The 20,224-nt window shown below is 44.7% G+C and overlaps 1 protein-coding gene across 1 annotated transcript in view; it reads right to left on the reverse strand.

Annotated features, from left to right (window-relative positions):
* The window catches only part of USH2A (usherin), a 903,954-nt gene that overhangs the window by 231,091 nt on the left and 652,639 nt on the right, over nt 1-20,224 (reverse strand). Inside the window, exon 47 of the mRNA XM_066594449.1 lies at nt 11,930-12,098. Coding sequence (XP_066450546.1) covers nt 11,930-12,098 — 169 coding nt within the window. The remainder of the gene's footprint in view (nt 1-11,929; nt 12,099-20,224) is intronic.

A 20,224-nucleotide genomic window follows, 5' to 3' on the forward strand; every position in this document is an offset into this window, starting at 1 on the left:
CTCCTTTTGAGAGACCATGCACAGACCTATACACACAGTATATGGTTTGAAACAAGTGACTCTATTTTATTATCTGCATCTCTTGGTATTTATAGAAGATCGCCCACGCAGGGATGCGACCTCTGGTAATACAAGGAGTAACCTCATGATACATACATTCATCTGATAAAAACACATGACTTCTATATCTTACAATGACATAATCATTCAATAAACTTTGACATTTAGGCTTGATATATGACATTCAAGAAATAGCTGATTTCACATGACTTTTAGACTAGTACATTAGTAAATATAGAGAAATAGCTGACAACTTCTTTGCGGTTAGGCCATGTCTTCCGAGACATCTGGCCTTAGAACTTCCTGATTCCACTTAGATCAGACGTTTGGCCTATTACTCAATAGTCATGAGTCCTTCAGAGCAGAATAGAATATTTGCAGTAGTCAACCTTCTTGATTCAAATAGATTACTAAGTAAAATATATTAACTCCTTTTTGATTAGCGACATTTATTAATTTCTTTACAGCCCCCATTGGCCCTTATCAGTATATACACATAGAGGGGAGGTAGATTCTCCTCACTAAATACACATAGAGGTGAGGTAGATTCTCCTCAGTATATACACATAGAGGTGAGGTAGATTCTCCTCAGTTATACACACAGAGGTGAGGTAGATTCTCCTCAGTATATACACATAGAGGTGAGGTAGATTCTCCTCAGTATATACACATAGGGGTGAGATAGATTCTCCTCAGTATATACACATAGAGGTGAGATAGATTCTCCTCAGTATATATACATAGAGGTGAGGTAGATTCTCCTCACTAAATACACATAGAGGTGAGGTAGATTTTCCCCAGTATATACACATAGAGGTGAGGTAGATTCTCCTCAGTATATACACATAGAGGTGAGGTAGATTCTCCTCAGTATATATACATAGAGGTGAGGTAGATTCTCCTCGGTATATACACATAGAGGGGAGGTAGATTCTCCTCAGTATATACACATAGAGGTGAGGTAGATTCTCCTCAGTATATATACATAGAGGTGAGGTAGATTCTCCTCACTAAATACACATAGAGGGGAGGTAGATTGTCCTCAGTATATACAAATAGAGGTGAGGTACATTCTCCTCAGTATATACACATAGAGGTGAGGTAGATTCTCCTCAGTATATACACACAGAGGTGAGGTAGATTCTCCTCAGTATATACACAGAGTGGGGAGGTAGATTCTCCTCAGCATATACACGTAGAGGTGAGGTAGATTCTCCTCAGTATATACACGTAGAGGTGAGGTAGATTCTCCTCAGTATATACACATAGAGGGGAGGTAGATTTCCCTCAGAATATACACACAGAGGTGAGGTAGATTCTCCTCAGTATATACACATGGAGGGTGAGGTAGATTCTCCTCAGTATATACACGTAGAGGTGAGGTAGATTCTCCTCAGTATATACACATAGAGGGGAGGTAGATTTCCCTCAGAATATACACACAGAGGTGAGGTAGATTCTCCTCAGTATATATACACAGAGGTGAGGTAGATTCTCCTCAGTATATACACAGAGTGGGGAAGTAGATCCTCCTCAGTATATACACACAGAGGTGAGGTAGATTCTCCTCAGTATATACACAGAGGTGAGGTAGATTCTCCTCAGTATATACACGTAGAGGTGAGGTAGATTCTCCTCAGTATATACACGTAGAGGTGAGGTAGATTCTCCTCAGTATATACACATAGAGGGGAGGTAGATTTCCCTCAGAATATACACACAGAGGTGAGGTAGATTCCCCTCAGTATATACACATAGAGGGGAGGTAGATTCTTCTCAGTATATACACACAGAGGTGAGGTAGATTCTCCTCAGTATATACACATGGAGGGTGAGGTAGATTCTCCTCAGTATATACACATAGAGGTGAGGTAGATTCCCCTCAGTATATACACATAGAGGGGAGGTAGATTCTCCTCAGTATATACACACAGAGGTGAGGTAGATTCTCCTCAGTATATACACATAGAGGTGAGGTAGATTCTCCTCAGTATATACACATAGAGGTGAGGTAGATTCTCCTCAGTATATACACATAGAGGTGAGATAGATTCTCCTCAGTATATATACACAGAGGTGAGGTAGATTCTCCTCAGTATATACACATAGAGGTGAGGTAGATTCTCCTCAGTATATACACAGAGAGGACAGTCAGCGGGTTTGGTCGCATAGAAAAGCAAACCAAACTGATAGCAAAGATTATATACAGAACCGTATAGACCGGACCAATATAGAGATATATACTGAACCATATACACTGGACTAATATACAGATATACAGAACTGTATACACTAGACTAATATATAGATATACAGAACTGTATACACCGGACTAATATACAGATATACAGAACCGTATAGACCGGACCAATATAGAGATATATACTGAACCGTATACACAGGACTAATATACAGATATACAGAACTGTATACATCGGACTAATATACAGATATACAGAACCGTATACACCAGACTAATATATAGATATACAGAACCGTATACATCGGACTAATATACAGATATACAGAACCGTATACACGGACTAATATACAATATACAGAACTGTATACACTAGACTAATATATAGATATACAGAACCGTATACATCGGACTAATATACAATATACAGAACTGTATACACTAGACTAATATATAGATATACAGAACTGTATACACCGGACTAATATATAGATATACAGAACCGTATAGACCGGACCAATATAGAGATATATACTGAACCGTATACACCGGACTAATATACAGATATACAGAACTGTATACACTAGACTAATATATAGATATACAGAACCGTATACACCGGACTAATATACAGATATACAAAACCATATAGACCGGACCAATATAGAGATATATACAGAACCGTATACACCGGACTAATATACAGATATACAGAACTGTATACACTAGACTAATATACAGATACACAGAACTGTATACACCAGACTAATATACAGATATACAGAACTGTATACACTAGACTAATATATAGATATACAGAACCGTATACACCGGACTAATATACAGATATACAGAACCGTATACACCGGACCAATATAGAGATATATACTGAACCGTATACACCGGACTAATATACAGATATACAGAACTGTATACACTAGACTAATATACAGATACACAGAACTGTATACACCGGACTAATATATAGATATACAGAACCGTATACATCGGACTAATATACAGATATACAGCACTGTATACACTAGACTAATATACAGATATACAGAACCGTATACACCGGACTAATATACAATATACAGAACTGTATACACTAGACTAATATATAGATATACAGAACCGTATACATCGGACTAATATAAAGATATACAGAACCGTATAGACCGGACCAATATACAAATACTAGCTGATATACTCGCTTTCGCCCGAGTTAATTTGATACGGGTATTTAAGTGTTCTTTGCAAGGAAAATTTTATAAAGTGGTGGCTACTTCACAGGAACCGAGGAATACAATCTTTATATACATGGGGGAGCGTTAGATTCTCTCCAGGCTGCTTGTACCCATGTCCCTTTGCAGAATGTGCCACCCCTCCCACTATCCTCACTTTGGACCTAAAGAATGATTGTGCCAAATTTTATGCTTGAACGACACCGGGCAGTTACATTATGTAAGGGTGCAAATACTTTTGCAATTAGCATTGAATAATAGAGTTGTGACCCCTGTATTTTTTCTATTTAGGACGCAAAGAATGGTCATGCCAAATATCATGTTTGTATGACACTAGGAAGTTGGAGAATTAGTGGCTAGTCGGTCAGTGAGTGAGTCAGTTAGGCAATCAGTGAGTGAGTTAGTTAAATAATCAGTAAAGTTGGAGAGCAGCACAACCTGGTAGTAGTAGATAAAGATGGATACGCTCTTGGTGCACGGTCCAGGAATGGATCCAGACTTGAAGATTCCCACAGAACCAGGATATAACCAAACAGGAGGGAGGACCAGCAGCACACAGGAAACTGCAAAAAATCGTCTTCTTATTTTATTTGGTCAAAACGTCGCAGTTTTTATGCATTGTACTGGGGAATAAAGAAGATGATTTTTTGCAAAGTTTCCTGTGTGCTGGTCCTCTCTCCTGTTTGGTTATATCTTGAGTGAGTGAGTCAGGCAGTCAGTGAGTCAGTCAGTGAGGGCTTTCATATATATATATTTGAAAGTGGACATCATCTGACAACATGGAGAAGGAGATTAGCCAGAAATGTCCAGTGTACCTGCAGAAGCCGAGGAATGGAAGCATGAGGATCAGGAGTCAGCCAGCACCCATACTGCTCAGGAACCAGCACCAGGTTCTCAAGCAGGGGGGCTGGTACTGGTTCCTGCGCAAAGGAGAAAGAGGTACAGCAAGAAGTGATTCTACCGACAAAGAACAAACGAAAAAGATGTAGAGCAAGAAATGACTTTACCCACAAAGAGCAGAGAGGAGGAGAAAGAGGTACGTCAAAAAAGACGCTACCTACAAAGTGCAGAGGGGAGGAGAAAGAGGTCAAGCAAGAAATGACTCTACCCACAAAGAACAGAGGAGAAAGAGGTCCAGCAAGAAATGACTTTACCCACAAAGAACAAAGGAGACAGAGGTACAGCAAGAAATGACTCTACCCACAAAGAGCAGAGGAGAAAGAGGTCCAGCAAGAAATGACTCTACCCACAAAGAGCAGAGCAGAGGAGAAAGAGGCACAGCAAGAAATGACTCTACCCACAAAGAACAGAGCAGAGGAGAAAGAGGTGCAGCAAGAAATGACTCTACCCACAAAGAACAGAGCAGAGGAGAAAGGGGTACAGCAAGAAATGACTCTACCCACGCAGAGCAGAGGAGAAAGAGGTACAGCAAGAAATGACTCTACCCACAAAGAACAGAGCAGAGGAGAAAGAGGTCCAGCAAGAAATGACTCTACCCACAAAGAGCAGAGGAGAAAGAGGTGCAGCAAGAAATGACTCTACCCACAAAGAACAGCAGAGGAGAAAGAGGTCCAGCAAGAAATGACTCTACCTACAAAGAGCAGAGGAGAAAGAGGTACAGCAAGAAATGACTCTACCTACAAAGAAGAGAGCAGAGGAGAAAGAGGTACAGCAACAAAAGACTCTACCCACAAGGAACAGAGGAGAAAGAGGTGCAGCAAGAAATGACTCTACCCACAAAGAGCAGAGGAGAAAGAGGTAGAGCAGGAAATGACTCTACCCACAAAGAGCAGAGGAGAAAGGGGCACAGCAAGAAATGACTCCACCCACAAAGAGGAGAGGAGAAAGAGGTCCAGCAAGAAATGACTCTACCCACAAAGAGGAGAGGAGAAAGAGGTCCAGCAAGAAATGACTCTACCCACAAAGAGGAGAGGAGAAAGAGGTCCAGCAAGAAATGACTCTACCCACAAAGAGCAGAGCAGAGGAGAAAGGGGTACAGCAAGAAATGACTCTACCCACAAAGAGCAGAGCAGAGGAGAAAGAGGTACAGCAAGAAATGACTCTACCCACAAAGAACAGAGCAGAGGAGAAAGAGGTACAGCAAGAAATGACTCTACCGACAAAGCACAGAGGAGAAAGAGGTACAGCAAGAAATGCTCTACCCACAAGGAACAGAGGAGAAAGAGGTACCACAAGAAATGACTCTACCGACAAAGTGCAGAGGAGAAAGAGGTACAGCAAGAAATGACTCTACCCACAAGGAACAGAGGAGAAAGAGGTACAGCAAGAAATGACTCTACCCACACAGTACAGAGGAGAAAGAGATACAGCTAGAAATGACTCTACCGACAAAGTACAGAGGAGAAAGAGGTACAGCAAGAAATGACTCTACCCACTAAGAGCAGAGGAGAAAGAGGTCCAGCAAGAAATGACTCTACCCACAAAGAGCAGAGCAGAGGAGAAAGAGGTGCAGCAAGAAATGACTCTACCCACAAAGAGCAGAGCAGAGGAGAAAGAGGTGCAGCAAGAAATGACTCTACCCACAAAGAGCAGAGCAGAGGAGAAAGAGGTCCAGCAAGAAATGACTCTACCCACAAAGAGCAGAGCAGAGGAGAAAGGGGTACAGCAAGAAATGACTCTACCCACTAAGAGCAGAGGAGAAAGAGGTCCAGCAAGAAATGACTCTACCCACGAAGTAGAGGAGAAAGTGGTACAGCAAGAAATGACTCTACCCACCAAGAACAGAGCAGAGGAGATGGTTTCTACCAAGGTTAAGCGCATGCTGGAACTAGGGGTGATAGAGGAATCAAAAAGCGAGTGGTCAAGCCCCATTGTGTTAGTTCCTAAACCAGACGGTACTTGGAGGTTTTGTAATGATTTCAGGAAGTTAAACAAAATCTCCAAATTTGAAGCATATCCCATGCCTAGGGTTGATGAATTAATTCAGAGGTTGGATAATGCCAGATATATCACCACACTTGACCTATACAAAGGGTACTGGCAAATACCTCTGACTGACAAGGCCAAAGAGAAAACGGCCTTCTAAGAGGGCCTGTTTCAGTACAAAGACATGCCGTTTGGACTACATGGCGTGCCTGCTACCTTCCAAAGGTTAATGGATCGGATTTTGAGGCCTCACCGTAATTATTCTACCGCATACCTAGACGACGTTGTAGTCTTTAGTACCGATTGGGAGAGTCACCTTGGGAAGGTACAGGCGGTCATGGATGCCATAAAAGGGGCAGGTTTAACCTTAAACCTTGGGAAATGTGCAGTAGCCCTGGAGAAAGCCAAGTACCTTGGCTATGTTATTGGCCATGGCGCCATTAAACCCCAGGTCAACAAGATAGAGGCCATATAGGCATGGCCTAGACCTTTAACAAAAAAACAGAGCCTTTTTAGGAATGACCGGGTACTACCGTAGGTCTGTGCCTAACTTTGCCTCCATTGCAGCACCACTTACGGACTTGTCGAAAGGGGGCAAGTCTGTAATGGTGGCATGGACAGCCGAGGCCGAGCAGGCCTTTCAAAATTTAAAGTCGGCCTTTTGCCAACAGGCAGTGTTGATAACGGCCGACTTCTCAAAAGAGTTTGTTGTGCAGACGGATGCTTCTAGTGTAGGGTTGGGTGCAGTGTTGTCCCAGTCCATAAATGGGGAAGAACATCCAGTACTGTATTTAAGCTGGAAACTGTCTCCCGGTAAAATGGGCGCTAGAAACCTTAAAGTTGGGGAGAGAGTTCAAGTTGGTGTCAGACCATGCCCCCTTGACCTGAATAAAGCAAAATAAGGAAAAGAATGCGAGGGTGACGAGGTGGTTTCTTTCTCTTCGGAACTTCAAGTTCACCCTCAAGTATAGACCAGGCAAGTCACAAGGTAACGCTGATGGCCTGTCTAGGGTTCATTGTCTGATCACCAAGAAGACCCAGCCCTCCTGTCTGGAGAAGAGGGGCAGGGGGGATATGTAGGCAGGTAAAGGGTGTAGTTGTGGATGGAGTATACCTCCCTCCCAGGCTTTTAGTCTGGACAGGGTGGCGCTCCAGTCCACAGCTTCACCCTTGTTCTCTGGAAGCGCAGCTGTAGACCCTGACTTCATTACTGGAGCATAAAACACTGCAGCTCCAGGAAGTCAGGGCCTGACAGCCTGAGGAGGAAACCTCTGAGCACTTGGGATGGTGCAAACTGCGTTTTTGTATATATGGACTTGAGCACCCTGTGCGGTGCCTATGCTACGTTGAAGGACACTATTTTGTTTGCTGTGCTGGAAAAATAAAGCTTGACATGAGTTCATCTACTGTTTTGGGGTCCAGTGTGTCGCTGCCGCGCCTCCCCTGGAGGACACTATATCACAATGCCTTATACCAGCTTTACAGATATAATTATTTACAGGCAATACCCAGGTTATACCAGCATGCTCCCTAACACTATATACAGGATGTATAACCTATACCAGCTGTACATATATAACTATAAACAGGAGATAACCAGGTTATACCAGCATGCTCCCTATCACTATATACAGGAGATGTATAACTTATACCAGCTGTACATATATAATTATATACAGGATATACCCAGGTTATACCAGCATGCTCCATATCACTATATACAGGAGATGTATAACTTATACTAGCTGTACATATAAAATTATATACAGGAGATCCCCAGGTTATACCAGCATGCCCCATATCACTATATACAGGAGATGTATAACTTACACCAGCTTTACATATATAATTATATACAGGAGATACCCAGGTTATACCTGCATGCTCCATATTACTATATACAGGGATATGTATAACTTATACCAGCTGTACATATATAATTATATACAGGAGATACCCAGGTTATACCAGCATGCTCCAAATCACTATAGACAGGAGATGTATAACATACCAGCTGTACATATATCATTATATACAGGAGATCCCCAGGTTATACCAGCATGCTCCATATCACTATAGACAGGAGATGTATAACTTACACCAGCTGTACATATATAATTATATACAGGTGATACCCAGGTTATACCAGCATTCTCCATATCACTTTATACAGGAGATGTATAACTTATACTAGCTGTACATATATAATTATATACAGGAGATCCCCAGGTTATACCAGCATGCTCCATATCACTATATACAGGAGATGTATAACTTATACCAGCTTTACATATATAATTATACACAGGCGATACCCAGGTTATACCAGCATGCTCCATATCATTTTATACAGGAGATGTATAACTTATACTAGCTGTACATATATAATTATATACAGGAGATCCCCAGGTTATACCAGCATGCTCCATATCACTATATACAGGAGATGTATAACTTATACCAGCTTTACATATATAATTATACACAGGCGATACCCAGGTTATACCAGCATGCTCTCTATCACTATATACAGGAGATGTATAACTTATACCAGCTGTACATATATAATTATATACAGGAGATACCCAGGTTATACCAGCATGCTCCATATTACTATATACAGGGAGATGTATAACTTATACCAGCTGTACATATATAATTATATACAGGAGATCCCCAGGTTATACCAGCATGCTCCATATCACTATATACAGGAGATGTATAACATATACCAGCTGTACATATATAATTATATACAGGAGATACCCAGGTTATACCAGCATGCTTCATATCACTATATACAGGTGTATAACTTATACCAGCTGTACATATATAATTATATACAGGAGATACCCAGGTTATACCAGCAGGTTCCATATTACTATATACAGGGATTTATAACTTATACCAGCTGCACATATATAATTATATACAGGAGATACCCAGGTTATATCAGCATGCTCCATAGTACTATATACAGGGAGATGTATAACTTATACCAGCTGTACATATCTATATATATAAAGACGAAAGCCCTCACTGACTCACTGACTGACTCACTGACTGACTGACTCGCCAAAAGTTCTCCAACTTCCCGATGTCGTAGAAACATGAAATTTGGCACACGCATAGATTATCTCCAAAATAGGAAAAGTAATTGGGTCCCAACTCGATTATTCAATTCTAGCGCAAAAGACTTGGCGTCGAAATTTTACGTACGTAATCTAAATCTGTCACTTTCCAATGTCATAGAAACTTAAAACTTGGCACGAGCATTGAATATGTCATAAATGGGAAAAGTTAATGGGTCCCAACATGATTATTCAATTCTATGCGCAAAAGAATTAGCGTCCAAATTTTACGTACGGAATCTAATTCTCTCACTTCCCGGTGTTATAGAAACTCGAAATTTGCCAGGAGCATTGATTATGTCATAAATAGGAAAAGTTAATGGGTCCCAACTCGATTAACCAATTCTATGCGCAAAAGAATTAGTGTCCAAATTTTACGTACGGAATCTAATTATCTCACTTTCCGGTGTCATAGAAACGTGAAATTTGGCACGAGCATTGATTATGTCATAAATAGGAAACGCTAATGGGTCCCAACTCCATTATTCAATTCTATGCGCAAAAGAATTAGCGTCCAAATTTTACGTACGGAATGTAATTTCTTCACTTTCCGGTGTCAAGAAACGTGAAATTTGGCACGAGCATTGATTATGTCATAAATAGGAAAAGCTAATGAGTCCCAACTCGATTATTCAATTCTAGCGCAAAAGAATTAGCGTCCAAATTTTACGTGTGGAATGTAATTTTTTCACTTTCCGGTGTCATAGAAGCGGGAAATTTGGCAGGAGCATTGATTATGTCATAAATATGAAAAGTTAATAGGTCCCAACTCGATTATTCAATTCTATGCGCAAAAGAATTAGTGTCCAAATTTTATGTACGTAATCTAATTCTCTCACTTCCTGATGTCATTTTATATGAAGGAAACGTCGCATGGTTACCTCCACGTGGTGTTTCCTGGGTAACGCAGAGAATTATGCAAAATGGTGAACATATGTTTTTCCGGTATCTCTAAAGTAACCACGACTTCATAAGATTTTCCGTGTGAACACCAGATAAACACCAGTACCAAATTAACTCGGGCGAAGCCGGGTATATCAGCTAGTAATTATATACAGGAGATCCCCAGGTTATACCAGCATGCTCTCTATCACTATATACAGGGAGATGTATAACTTATACCAGCTGTACATATATAATTATATACAGAGGATACCCAGGTTATCCCAGCAGGTTCCATATCACTATATACAGATGTATAACTTATACCAGCTGTACATATATAATTATATACAGGAGATACCCAGGTTATACCAGCATGCTCCATATCACTTTATATAGGAGATGTATACCTTATACCAGCTCTACATATATAATTATATAGAGGCACCACCCAGGTTATAACAACATGCTCCATATCATTATAAACAGGGAGATGTATAACTTATACCAGTTGTACATATATAATTATATACAGGAGATACCCAGGTTATACCAGCATGCTCCATATCACTATATTCAGTATATATAACTGATACCAGCTGTACATATATAATTATATACAGGAGATACCCAGGTTATACAAGCATGGTCCATATCACTATATACAAGAGATGTATAACTGATACCAGCTGTACATATATAATTATATACAGGGAATACCCAGGTTATACCAGCATGCTCCATATCACTATATACAGGAGATGTATAACTTATACCAGCTGTACATATATAATTATATACAGGAGATCCCCAGGTTATACCAGCATGCTCCATATCACTATATACAGGATGTATAACTTATACCAGCTGTACATATATAATTAGATACAGGAGATACCCAGGTTATACCAGCATGCTCCATATCACTATATACAGGATGTATAACCTATACCAGCTGTACATATATAATTATATACAGGAGATACCTAGGTTATACCAGCATGCTCCATATCTCTCCCCCACGCTCCCCCCCCCCCCCCCTCCCGCATTTGCTCGGACGAGTAATCAGTTACTCGAGAAGACCGATGCTCACTGGAGTATCTGCCTTAAACGAGCGTGCTCGCTCATCTCTAATAAGCCGATAAACGTGATGCAGCTTCACTGTCCTGCGCCCAACTGTAAAATGCTGGTTAAACTGTGCCTATGTTATATATGGCTGATTCATTTGATGCAGGCGTCCAATGAAACTGCATATATAAGGAGGCACTCTGGCTGCATGCTGATCTCAGTACTAAGCATCATGGGAAATTCAATTTTCTCTCAAATTTCACCAAAAATCGTGTCAGACTCACTTGATTCAATTTTGCTATAATCAAAGCAATTTTTCACGCGGCGAATCAGGAAGTGCAACACTATTGACAAGAAGCGCAGATGTATGTATAACGCATAATGCGCCATTGGCTCTGTTTCTACAACTTTGTTACATTTCTACAAGGATGAAAGTGGAAGAACATTTTGCTTACCGGCATGAAGTCTGACGTAATATCCCCCGCAGCACTGATGGTCCGGGCTCACCACATAAATCTGACCTGCGCAACAGATCCAGGATGCGTTGTCCATGGAAGCGATGTAGTCTTCTTCACAGCACTCATAGCCGTCCTTCCTATCATGCAGAACCCCATGGCAGCACACCTGTTAGAGGAAGCACGAGGTCCAGTAAGTTGGGGTCACAAGTGTCAGGCTTTCCTTCATTCCTCTGCCATCATATTCAGAAGACACTGGATAAAGAAGACATTTAACCAGAGGCATAATGTGAAGCTTCTGGGACCCAATGCAAAATCTGTAACGGGGCCCCCAACTATAATGCTTTATACATAGTACTGGGCTCCCTATATGGAGAAGAGAGGCCTTATGGGCCCCTAAGGCTCCTGGGCCCGGGTGTAACCGCATCCCCTGCATCCCCTATAGTTACCCCAGTGCATTTAACAATTCTCCATATTACTGCACATCCAAGGATCCGGGCTACTCTTCCATCTACTGTATAATGAGAGTTCAGTGGTCTTCCTCCCATTAGAATGTAACTGGAAGAACAGTGGCTTCAATTAAAAGACTGCAGCAAAGATCCTTCTAAGGATTGCTGTATATATTGATCTCATGTCTGACCCCTCTTGTGGTTCCGGGCATATGCGAGCATTGCTCTGCTCCTCCTGTGTGTATGGACTCTATATGTCTGTTTTCTTCCAGCACTGAAGGAGTTAATGAGTTCCTTTGCTCTTAGCCCAGCTGCAGGGTTAATAGTCATTTCTCTGCTCTTTAGGCTGGGCTGATGCACTTCCTCCTTGCCGCAGTATTGGTGTGTGTTCATTCTGACACCCAGCATTCCTAGGTCATCTGTCTCTGACTTCAGTCTGCTTGTTCCTGTACTTCTGTTTATCCTGCCCTTGCTTCTTACCTGTTTTTGTGTTTGACTCTGTCTTTCTTCATTGCCTTCCTGTCTCTGACTTTTCTTTCTTACCTTCTTTCTTGCATCTTGTATGTTTGCTGCTCCCTGACTTTGCATGGTATCCTGGTGTGATCCTGTTTCAGTCACCCAGCATAGACCTCCTAGCTGTAACCATATCTTATATTAGTGTGCTGTCAGTCCTGTACTTCTCTCCTGTGTCCTGTTAGGGATAGTCAGGCCCGAGTGGAAGACAGTGGGGTCGTTCTTCTCAGGGCGCCTACCCCGCTTATAGGCAGGCATACCCACATCTCCCTTACTAGCAAAGGGCTAGATTTTCCATCTGACCACCAGGGGTCAGCTGCCAGCCACACTGGGAGTAGCCCGAAGCCAAACCAGTGGGTCCTCACTCGTTTTCGTAACAATATGCAAGCCATCATAGAAAACCGATGGCAGAAGAAGCCCTGCTGGTGCATTTAGTTCACCCTTACGATTAAAAGGTCTGCAGCCCCCACAGACCTGCCAGGTTTTTGTCATGTTAAGAATCACTTTACATTTCTTTCTACCTTCCATGTGACCCGTTATCTGTACAATTCCAATGAAAAACAAGCTGAAATCGTTAAGAGTGGAAAACCTAAAAAGAGAAAACTAAAATAATGCGGTTGCATAAATCTGCACACCTTAAAACTAATACTTTGCTGATGCACCCTGTACGTCAGCAGTCATTTTTGGGGGTCAGTGTCTATCAGCACGGCACATCTTGGCAATCTTTGCCTAATTTTCCTTATAAAAGCATCAACTTTGTCATATTGCGAGGGCATCTGGTGTGTAGCGCCCTCATCAGGTCACTCACAGATCTTCACTGGGATTCAGGTCTTAGTTCTGGCTGAGCCATTCCAAAACTGTGATCTTCGTCTGGTGAAGCCATTGCTCTGGCGATTTGTCCATCTGCTTTGGGTCGTCGTCTGCTGAAAGGTAAAATTCCTCTTCATCTCCAGCTTTTTAGCCGAGACCTGAAGGTTTTGGGCCAACATGGACTGATATTTGGGACTCTTCATAATTCCCTCCCCATTGACTATAGCCCCAGTTCCAGCAGCAGAACAGCTCTGCACATAATGCTGACCCCACCATAATGCTGACTTCACTGCGGGCCAACAAGTCCCCCCGCGGTCTCATCATACAAAACACGTTCTCCACAAACATCTAACAGATGTGATGGAGGGGGACACAAGAGCTTACAGTCTATGAGGAGGAAATAGGGGAACACAGGAGCTTACAGTCTATGGGGAAATAGAGGGACACAAGAGCTTACAGTCTATGGGGAAATAGGGGGACACAAGAGCTTACAGTCTATGAGGAAATAGGGGGCACAAGAGCTTACAGTCTATGGGGAGGAAATAGGAGGACACAAGAGCTTACAGTCTATGAGGAGGAAATAGGGGAACACAGGAGCTGACAGTCTATGGGGAAATAGAGGGACACAAGAGCTTACAGTCTATGGGGAAATAGGGGGACACAAGAGCTTACAGTCTATGAGGAAATAGGGGGCACAAGAGCTTACAGTCTATGGGGAGGAAATAGGGGGACACAAGAGCTTACAGTCTATGAGGAAATAGGGGGGCACAAGAGCTTACAGTCTATGAGGATATAGGGCAATGGTGGCAAACCTATGGCACACGTGCCAGAGGCGGCACACAGAGCCCTCCCTGCTGGCATGCACTGCCATCAGCCACTCACCACTTTAGTGAATACTGGCAGGGACTGCGGCTCTCCTGCTGGTATTCACTCAGCTGCACTGCAAGAGGCGTCAGGCAGCACACTGACATCACAGTATGCACTGGGATCAGCGCCTAGCAGCAACGCTGAGCAGAGAAGAGGAGGAGGTAAGTATGTGGGTCTCAGGGGGGTGGGAGTAAGGCTTGGTGGGCCACTGTGGGGTGTCACTATTATACTGGGGGCTGCCACTTTCACTATGGGGCCGCTGTAGGGTGTCAATATTACACTGGGGGCTGCTGTGGGGGTCACTATTATACTGGGGGCTGCTTTGGGGGTCAATATTACATTGGGGCCACTGTGGGGTGTAAGTATTTTACTGGGGGCCGCTGTGGGGTGTCACTATTACACTGGGGCCGCTTTGCGGTATCACTATTATACTGGGGGCCACTGTGGGGTGTCACTATTACACTGGGGCCGCTGTGGGGTGTCACTATTACACTGGGGCCGCTGTGGGGTGTCACTATTACACTGGGGCCGCTGTGGGCATCACTATTACACTGGGGGCTGCTGTGGGGGTCAATATTACACTGGGGCCACTGTGGGGTGTCACTATTTTACTGGGGCCTCTCTGGGGTGTCACTATTACACTGGGGCGGCTGTGGAGTGTCACTATTACACTGGGGTCGCTTTGGGGTCTAACTATTATACTGTGGGCTACTGTAGGGTGTCACTATTACACTGGGGCCAATGTGGGGTGTCACTATTACACTGGGAGCCGCTTGCGGGTTGTCACTATTATACTGGGGGCCGCTGTGGGATGTCACTATTATACTGAACGCTGCTGTGGGGTGTCACTCTTATACTGGGGCCGCTGTGGGGTGTCACTATTACACTGGGGCCGCTGTGGGATGTCACTATTATACTGAAGGCTGCTGTGGGATGTCACTATTATACTGGGGGCCGCTGTGGGATGTCACTATTATACTGGGGGCCGCTGTGGGATGTCACTATTATACTGAAGGCTGCTGTGGGATGTCACTATTATACTGGGGGCCGCTGTGGGATGTCACTATTACACTGGGGGCCGCTGTGGGGTGTTACTATTATACTGGGGCCGCTGTGGGATGTCACTATTATACTGGGGGCCGCTGTGGGGTGTTACTATTATACTGGGGCCGCTGTGGGATGTCACTATTATACTGGGGGCCGCTGTGGGGTGTCACTATTATACTGGGGCCGCTGTGGGATGTCACTCTTATACTGGGGCCGCTGTGGGGTGTCACTATTACACTGGGGCCGCTGTGGGATGTCACTATTATACTGAAGGCTGCTGTGGGATGTCACTATTATACTGGGGGCCGCTGTGGGATGTCACTATTATACTGGGGGCCGCTGTGGGTGTCACTATTACACTGGGGCCGCTGTGGGATGTCACTATTATACAGGGGGCCGCTGTGGGATGTCACTATTATACTGAAGGCTGCTGTGGGGTGTCACTCTTATACTGGGGCTGCTGTGGGGTGTCACTATTACACTGGGGCCGCTGTGTGGTGTCACTATTACACTGGGGCCGCTGTGGGGTGTCACTATTACACTGGCGCCACTGTGGGGAGTTATTGTTATGCTGCAGCCGCTGTGGTATGTCACTATTATACTGGGGCTGCTGTGGGGTGTCACTATTATACTGGGGCTGCTGTGGGGTGTCACTATTATACTGGGGGCCGCTGTGAGGTGTCACTATTATACTGAAGGCTGCTGCGGGGTGTCACTCTTATACTGGGGCCGCTGTGGGGTGTCACTATTACACTGGCGCCACTGTGGGGATTCATTGCTATGCTGGGGCTGCTGTGGGGTGTCACTATTATACTGGGGGCCGCTGTGGGGTGTCACTATTACACTCGGGCCACTGTGGGATGTCACTATTATACTGGGGGGCCGCTGTGGGATGTCACTATTATACTGGGGGTCGCTGTGGGGTGTCATTTATACTGGGGGCCGCTGTGGGGTGTCACTATTATACTGAAGGCTGCTGTGGGGGTCACTATTACACTCGGGCCACTGTGGGGTGTCATTATTATACTGGGGATGCTGTGGGGTGTCATTTATACTGAGGGCCGCTGTGGGGTGTCATTTATACTGGGGGCCGCTGTGGGGTGTCACTATTACTACTGGGGGCCACTGTGTGATGTCACCATTAAACTGGGGGCCGATGTGAGGTGTCCCTATTATAGTGGCGGTCGCTGTGCGGTGTCAATATTATACTGAAGGCCACTGTGGGGGTCAGTATTACCGCTGGAGGGTGTCTCTATTATTTTGGGGACTGCTGTGGGATGTCACTATTACACTGGCGCCACTGTGGGGATTCATTGCTATGCTGGGGCTGCTGTGGGGTGTCACTATTATACAGGGGGCCGCTGTGGGGTGTCACTATTACACTCGGGCCACTGTGGGATGTCACTATTATACTGGGGGGCCGCTGTGGGATGTCACTATTATACTGGGGGTCGCTGTGGGGTGTCATTTATACTAGGGGCCGCTGTGGGATATCACTATTATACTGAAGGCTGCTGTGGGGGTCACTATTACACTCGGGCCACTGTGGGGTGTCATTATTATACTGGGGATGCTGTGGGGTGTCACTATTATACTGGGGGCTGCTGTGGGGTGTCACTATTATACTGAAGGCTGCTGTGGGGGTCACTATTACACTCGGGCCACTGTGGGATGTCATTATTATACTGGGGATGCTGTGGGGTGTCATTTATACTGGGGGCCGCTGTGGGGTGTCACTATTACTACTGGGGGCCACTGTGTGATGTCACCATTAAACTGGGGGCCACTGTGAGGTGTCCCTATTATAGTGGCGGTCGCTGTGGGGTGTCAATATTATACTGAAGGCCACTGTGGGGGTCAGTATTACCGCTGGAGGGTGTCTCTATTATTTTGGGGACTGCTGTGGGATGTCACTATTACAGTGTGACTGCTGTGGGGTGTCACTCTTATACAGGGGGCCGCTGTGGGATGTCACTATTATACTGGGGGCCGCTGTGGGATGTCACTATTATACTGGGGGCTGCTGTGGGATGGCACTATTATACTGGAGGCCGCTGTGGGATGTCACTATTATACTGGGGGCCGCTGTGGGATGTCACTATTATACTGGGAGCCGCTGTGGGATGTCACTATTATACTGGGGGCCGCTGTGGGATGTCACTATTATATTGGGGGCCGCTGTGGGATGTCACTATTATACTGGGGGCCGCTGTGGGATGTCACTCTTATACTGGGGGCTGCTGTGGGATGTCACTATTATACTGGGGGCCGCTGTGGGATGTCACTATTATACTGGGGGCCACTGTGGGATGTCACTATTATATTGGGGGCCGCTGTGGGATGTCACTATTATACTGGGGGCCGCTGTGGGATGTCACTATTATACTGGGGGCCGCTGTGGGATGTCACTATTATACTGGGGGCCGCTGTGGGATGTCACTATTATACTGGCAGCCGCTGTGGGATGTCACTATTACACTGGGGCCGCTGTGGGATGTCACTATTACACTGGGGCCACTGTGGGGTGTCACTATTACACTGGGGCCGCTGTGAGGGTCACTATTATACTGGGGCTGCTGTGGGGGTCACTATTATACTGGGGCCGCTGTGGGGTGTCACTATTATACTGGGGGCCGCTGTGGGATGTCACTATTATACTGGGGGCCGCTGTGGGATGTCACTATTACACTGGGGCCGTTGTGGGATGTCACTATTACACTGGGGCCACTGTGGGGTGTCACTATTACACTGGGGCCGCTGTGGGGGTCACTATTATACTGGGGCTGCTGTGGGGGTCACTATTATACTGGGGCCGCTGTGGGGTGTCACTATTATACTGGGGGCCGCTGTGGGATGTCACTATTATACTGGGGGCCGCTGTGGGATGTCACTATTATACTAGGGCTGCTGTGGGGGTCACTGTTACACTGAGGCCACTGTGGGATGTAGAAATGCTTTAGAGTTTTCCACAGAAGTTTCCGCTGAGGACGTTCTGCAGTATTTCCACATCCAAAAAGCAGACAAAATCTGCACGCTGTCTATTGTGAAGCGGCCCTGTCCTTTTTAGAACGATGGGGGTAAAATCATACGTTGTGATAAGCCCCGCCCCCTGACATGTTGGCACTTTGCAATAAATAAGTGGGTTTTGGGTTGCAGTTTGGGCACTCGGTCTCTAAAACTGTCTATGAGGAAATAGGGGGACACAAGAGCTTACAGTCTATGAGGAAATAGGGGGACACAAGAGCTTACAGTCTATGGGGAAATAGGGGGACACAAGAGCTTACAGTCTATGAGGAGGAAATAGGGGGGACACAAGAGCTTACAGTCTATGGGGAAATAGGGGGACACAAGAGCTTACAGTCTATGAGGAAATAGGGGGGCACAAGAGCTTACAGTCTATGAGGAAATAGGGGGACACAAGAGCTTACAGTCTATGAGGAAATAGGGGGACACAAGAGCTTACAGTCTATGGGGAAATAGGGGGACACAAGAGTTTACAGTCTATGAGGAAATAGGGGGGCACAAGAGCTTACAGTCTATGGGGAAATAGGGGGACACAAGAGCTTACAGTCTATGTGGAAATAGGGGGACACAAGAGCTTACAGTCTATGGGGAAATAGGGGAGACACAAGAGCTTACAGTCTATGAGGAGGAAATAGGGGGACACAAGAGCTTACAGTCTATGAGGAAATAGGGGGACACAAGAGCGTACAGTCTATGAGGAAATAGGGGGGCACAAGAGCTTACAGTCTATGAGGAGGAAATAGGGAGACACAAGAGCTTACAGTCTATGAGGAAATAGGGGGACACAAGAGCTTACAGTCTATGGGGAAATAGGGGGGACACAGGAGCTTACAGTCTATGAGGAGGAAATAGGGGGACACAAGAGCTTACAGTCTATGAGGAGGAAATAGGGGGACACAAGAGCTTACAGTCTATGAGGAAATAGGGGGACACAAGAGCTTACAGTCTATGAGGAAATAGGGGGACACAAGAGCTGACAGTCTATGAGGAGGAAATAGGGGGACACAAGAGCTTACAGTCTATGAGGAAATAGGGGGACACAAGAGCTTACAGTCTATGAGGAAATAGGGGGACACAAGAGCTTACAGTCTATGAGGAAATAGGGGGACACAAGAGCTTACAGTCTATGGGGAGGAAATAGGGGGACACAAGAGCTTACAGTCTATGAGGAGATAGGGGATGTGGTAAAAGGATTGCTGCAATATCCTCATCTGCCATTCAGGATACTAGGAAAGCTGAGCTGACATCCTCCCCCTTGTCTCCCTTTCCTGCACATCTGCCAGGCCTTTTTTTTTATAACTCTTTTTTATTGTCATTTTTAATACAAGGAAAAACAAACATCGGTGCATTACAATTGTTACATATACTTTAAGTCACTTCTTAACAAGTTTTGCTTGTCGAACATTGTTCATCGCATTTATGTGCTTCACCTTTTTCCTTTACTTATTGCCCTTTATCCCCCCCCCCCCCCCCAAATCCCCAAAACTTAAGTCTTTATTGTACAAACATAAAATTATCTCTGCCAGGCCTTTGATGACCATGTGGCCCTTAGGAAGTGTTTGGCTCTGATGGCCATAGAGTAGTA

The sequence above is a fragment of the Eleutherodactylus coqui genome, chromosome 3 (genome assembly GCF_035609145.1).
Source record: "Eleutherodactylus coqui strain aEleCoq1 chromosome 3, aEleCoq1.hap1, whole genome shotgun sequence".
Lineage (NCBI taxonomy): Eukaryota > Metazoa > Chordata > Amphibia > Anura > Eleutherodactylidae > Eleutherodactylus > Eleutherodactylus coqui.